A 5,189-nucleotide genomic window follows, 5' to 3' on the forward strand; every position below is an offset into this window, starting at 1 on the left:
AGCCTTATTCAGTTGGTTGGCTGCATACAGATTGTTGGTCTGCATGCTCTCATCATATCCATCACAGATCAAAACAAATGACTGATTCATCTTCAGTTCCTTGATCTCTAATCCTGTGAATCCGTAATCTCGCAGCTGCTTTGCAACTAGGTCCTTCTCTGGCTTGTCGATGGCTGGAAGGTTGATAAATAGTGGGATTGGGCCATGTCTCTTTTGGTATGTCTCCCAGAGTATGCGCTCCAGAGCACGGTTGAATGTGGATTTGCCTGCTCCTGATTCTCCTTGCACAAGCATCACTTTCTGCTCGCTCTAAGAACTCTTTCACTTTGTCCATCAACAAGAACGCTCTTCATTGCTTGCTGAGGACTTGCTTTGGCATACTGTTGACATAGAACCTTTGATTATTCCCATCTATCCGCCGTCTCTTTAGTTGCCGTAGACTATCCTCAACACCAGACTTCTTCTGTACACGATCAAGTAATTGTGAGGATTCAGGTCGAGAGAGTGTAGCAACAGAGGAGAACTGTATCAATGGGCTCTTGAAGAGAATCCTGTATAGTTCTTGTTTTTTGTCATCTCCATCCATCTTGAGATCATTCAAAAGAGTGCTGCAGCTGAAATAAACGAGAACAGATGAAGGAGCGAAAGCATGTATAGAGTATATGGGTTAGTATATAATGACTGCCTCATCGTCATCAGACATATCCATACAAGAATGAAATGTATACCTTGAAAACCATCTGGTGATAACGAGGATAGTTGCCTAAGTATATTTACGATCCACTGCTTAATGTGTGTATGGTATCCCCATTCCTAATCATTCCTGTATATCTCTCCTAGGAATGTGGTGGCATCTTGCGAATATCCATGCTCCACTTTGTATCTGCTGCTATCTGTCCCAGTCTTTGACATAGTCCCCATTGGAATGCTGCTTCATTTCGACAGGAGACTTCACACACAAGAGTCTTGAACCTGGTCAGTTCGCCTCTCTGGAGTAGTCCATCAGCTACTCGAAGTGCTGGATACCATCCTGACTTGCGACTGAAGCTCAGTCCTTCTTCCATACACTCTCTGAATCTGCTCCGCTCTCATAGAGTGATGTTGCTTCCTTGTACACCTGCAGACTCTTGTCCATGATATCTGTCACTGATGGAAGTCCTTTCTGGATGTTGCTTATCTCATCCATAAAGGCATTCATATCCATGTCTTTGACGCACTCACTACTCCAAACACTCCTCGGAGTACTGATGATGTCCGTCGGAGCATGGCTTGTATGGTTGTTCGTCGTCTGGAATATACAATAGAGCTTGGAAGCATAAGCTGCTTGATAGACCAGATGAGGGTCTGAACTCTCTTTCAGTCCCTTGAGGTATGCAGCAAGTGGCTCATGGAGTTGTTCTCGCTTCAGACCCTTGACTTGGTTGTTGACCATGGCATCGAGGACATGTGAGACTGTAGCTGAGAGGCGATAGAGATGTCTTCAGATTGGCTATGTGTGCTTTGCAAGCGAGAATTAAGAGTATGAGGATTGAAACAAGATCATCCGAGTCGAGATATCCAAGAGGAGCATGTGTATCAACTGGGCCAATCCTTCCAGCAAATGTGTCTCCAGTATGACGTTTTGCCTGATTCCATTGATCAAAGCTGCAAGCAGTGCTCTGAACTGTGTTTGGTCGAGAACTGGAGCCAGAGCCACAACCTCAGCAACAGTAGCTTCGGCCTTAATCTCATCGCTGATGAACAGTTCAATCACATCCGATCTCAGTTTACGCAATCGATCATGCTCATCTTGATTGCTTGATATGGCCTGCTGCCACTCTTTCTCATGGTTATTAAGGTCATTTGTTTGGATAGAAGCAGTAGGAAACAGACTGAGACAATATGCAAGCTGCCAGATGTTATCCAGACTTGCATCAACATCTGGTAAGTTGTACCTGATGACTGTTGGAGATTCATTGTGGTTGAATATGTCCTTCGAAATAGTTGTGATGGCCTGTACTGGTGTGAATCGCACTGGCTCCATCATCTTGGATTCGCTGACTTGTTGGTTAACAGCGATAATACTGTTATTGCTGTCGTTGTTGTTGCTCCCTCGGATGTATCCCCATTTCTCTGCCTTCTTGTCTCGTCTTTGTGCATCAGCTGAGTGACCCAATTGATCAAATAAGCGAGCAAGTTGATAGTAGGCTGAGCCAATATCTTGACGCAATACCATGTCTTCATTGGAACCTGAAGAGGTCAAAGAGGTTGAAGTCGTTGAAGTGAGGGGCCTTTTTGCAGGCTTCTGAATACGAGACAGCACAGAGTCAGCATCGAGGCATAGCTCTGTCACTAGGATGCGATCGTCGTCTATGGTGCGAGTGCCTTGCATGTAGAAATTGAAGAGTTTCAAGGCCTGTGATGGCGAGAGTGCACTCCGTGAAGGTGAATTGGTGCTACCAAACATGCTTTATTGCTTTTGCGTTTGCCCTTGAACTGTAGTATTGTAGTCTACCTCAACGTCCTTGAAAGAAGAATGGTCGTCAAAGGACTGTTTGTTAGTTCTGAGCGGAAATAGTGTTTTCATTCATGTCCCAGACATGTTTACATTGCTCTTACATGCACGTATAATTCAAAAAGTTCAAACCTACAAAAAAGAAATGCAATGGTAATCGTTTGCTGTGGAGGATGAAGGATGAAGAATAAAAGATGATGAAAAGGATGAGAGGTGAAAGATTGAATCCATGTCCTCCATGTAAGGGCCTGACTTTTGTGGAACCGTTGCTTCGCAATCAATCATTCAACTAAAAATGCCAAACTCGCGCCTTTGCTACATTTGCCACATTACTACATTTGCTACATTTGCTTTTTTTATGATGCCTGTTGGCCAATAGACAATTGCTTTTTGTTCTTTCAGCTCGAGTCATTTCTATTTTTTTTTTTTAATTGAGAGGGCTAACGAATGTCCTTTTGGCACATGAATGCAGAATGATTTGTAAGATCCAGCTTTGTGTGTGCTGGGCTGTGTAGAAATGTTTACATGCATGCCATGCATGAATATCCCCACATGTGACAGGTAAGATAGAAGCGCATCTTTGCCTCCTTATACAAGACAATGGTCGATAACACATCATCAGCCTTGACATGCCCCAGCTTTTGCTTTCAAGACGGCAACAGAAATTAGCTTTTAAAAATGACTATATTCGAATGAAAGACATACATCAGATCCTTCCTGGATATGTCCGGTATACAATCATTCAAAGTTTAAGGAGGCTCAATAAGCAGTTACAAAGAGAGATTATATACTTGCTTTGACTTGTACTTATTGAATAAGGATTTGCAAACCGGTACCTTGGACCATCATATCGAGACGCCTTCTTTAACTGGAGATGGGCAGACATACAATAGTTGACTTGATTTAGATATCGATAAAAAAAAAAAAAAAAAAAAAGTTTTAGCTTGCTACATAAGAGGCAAAGAAGCTGAGGACTATTTGTCAATGCGATAAACACACAACTTTATTAGAGCATGAGTCGCATATGATTGCCCTAATCATAACGCGAGACGTCGTCATGCAGCATAACATGGCAATGATCTGAAGGAAGAGATATAACAAATTGATCGACAAATAGAATGTTCAGTCTTGTATGATTACAATTAATGTAATGCAACTACTCATTCGCTCATGATACCCTTGTTCCCTCTACTGACTGATCCACATTGTCTACAAACTACAGACCAAAGAGTGATCAATCATGGCGGAATCATTTTCCCTTCCCACCAAGCTCATTGTCGAGGGCAATGGGTTTGAACATGCCCAAAAAAATGGCTGACCTGGGATTTATGTGCGGTCTAGTTGGCCATGCGCTGTAACACAATAAAATCCTAAACGGTGCATGCTTACCAAAGTGAAAAAAAAAAAAAAAAAAAAAAAAAAAAAAGAATATCAGGCTGGAGAGAAACTATTACTCCCTCATCTCTTTGCAAGGAAATGATAATCTTTGAACAATCATCACTAGTGTAGTTTTCGAATCTTGTTGCCATCAGTTTGCCAAGGTGATATCAGCTTTACAGCGATGTCACTTGCCGATTTATGCAGGACCCAGTTCAGAGAAGCCTTTGGAGAAGCCTTTGGAGAAAGGAAACAAGTCAGGGACAAATCTATAGTAAAAGATTTTTTTTTCATTGCCACCATTTGCTTCTTGGGTAGACGTGTGCAGACTTGTGGATGAAGGTTTGTTTAAGAGGAAGAGTGCGTATTTGTCCAATCATTGAAGCCACTCAAATACTCCGCCATCTAATCGCAAGTACAATGCTTAATAAAACCCTTTTCTCTTTTTTTCTTTTCTCTCTTTTTTCAAACCCGTCTTTCAATGTCAACTGTAGCGAGGGAAGCAACCACCGCCCTTACTCCTACCGCTACTACAGCTATTACCGCCATTGTTACTTTCAAATCAATACACGGGAACAAGAACCTATCGGTAACAGGATGGTCTACATCAACTAAACCAAAAGTCCAAACTAATTTCGCGGACTGTATCTGGTTTAACATGGAAAAAAGCAATGCAGATAATGGCTATATTCGCCATCATTGGCCTATCAATAAAAAAAAAATTAAAATCATCATCATGCTTAGCTTGGGGATATACTTTTATATTCGATCACCTTTATACCCACAGTTGAATGGCAAAGCGGTGTTTATGGACAAAACATGGACAATAGGCAGACTGCTCTACAAAGTCACAGAGTGCCTCAACGTTACAATACATGTGGATATAAATGAGCCCTTCGTCGTCAACGGGGCTCCTTTTCCCTATTCTGTTTGTAAACATGTCCCCAACATTGAACATCAGCAAAAAGTACACAGCTACATAATCATTAGTACGATATCGTTTTTATTGTACATCAATAGAGATTAGGCATCTTTCATGTCAAGGACCCAGAGAATGTAGCCCAGCCTACTTGGCATGCATGATCGTCTAGAACAAATATCGAACGTTGAAAGCAGTGACATAATTTACTTCTTCAGGCTGGGGCTATCCAGACCTTAAGAATATAGAAATAGTTGTTAAACATTGTTTTACAAACACAAACAGCCCTTCTCAAGGCACCCTATTTTATCCAGAAAAGCACTTTCTTTTTCATGAAAACGCTATCTATCAACACTCTATATCAGCACTTTATTTTATACTCCAAGCGACTTTCTGAAT

The 5,189-nt window shown here is 41.6% G+C and overlaps 1 protein-coding gene across 1 annotated transcript; it reads left to right on the forward strand.

Annotated features, from left to right (window-relative positions):
- Nucleotides 1–4,055: 4,055 nt before the first annotated feature.
- Nucleotides 4,056–4,954, forward strand: BCR41DRAFT_375578 (hypothetical protein; the record flags this gene model as incomplete). The annotated part of the gene is made up of 4 exons (XM_022026969.1): nucleotides 4,056–4,145; nucleotides 4,190–4,286; nucleotides 4,366–4,838; nucleotides 4,892–4,954. 4 exons carry the CDS (start codon nucleotides 4,056–4,058, stop codon nucleotides 4,952–4,954), a joined length of 723 nt encoding a protein of 240 aa, XP_021875739.1.
- Between the last annotated feature and the right edge of the window lie 235 nt (nucleotides 4,955–5,189).

This window comes from Lobosporangium transversale (genome assembly GCF_002105155.1).
Source record: "Lobosporangium transversale strain NRRL 3116 chromosome Unknown BCR41scaffold_71, whole genome shotgun sequence".
NCBI classification, from domain to species: Eukaryota; Fungi; Mortierellomycota; class Mortierellomycetes; order Mortierellales; family Mortierellaceae; genus Lobosporangium; species Lobosporangium transversale.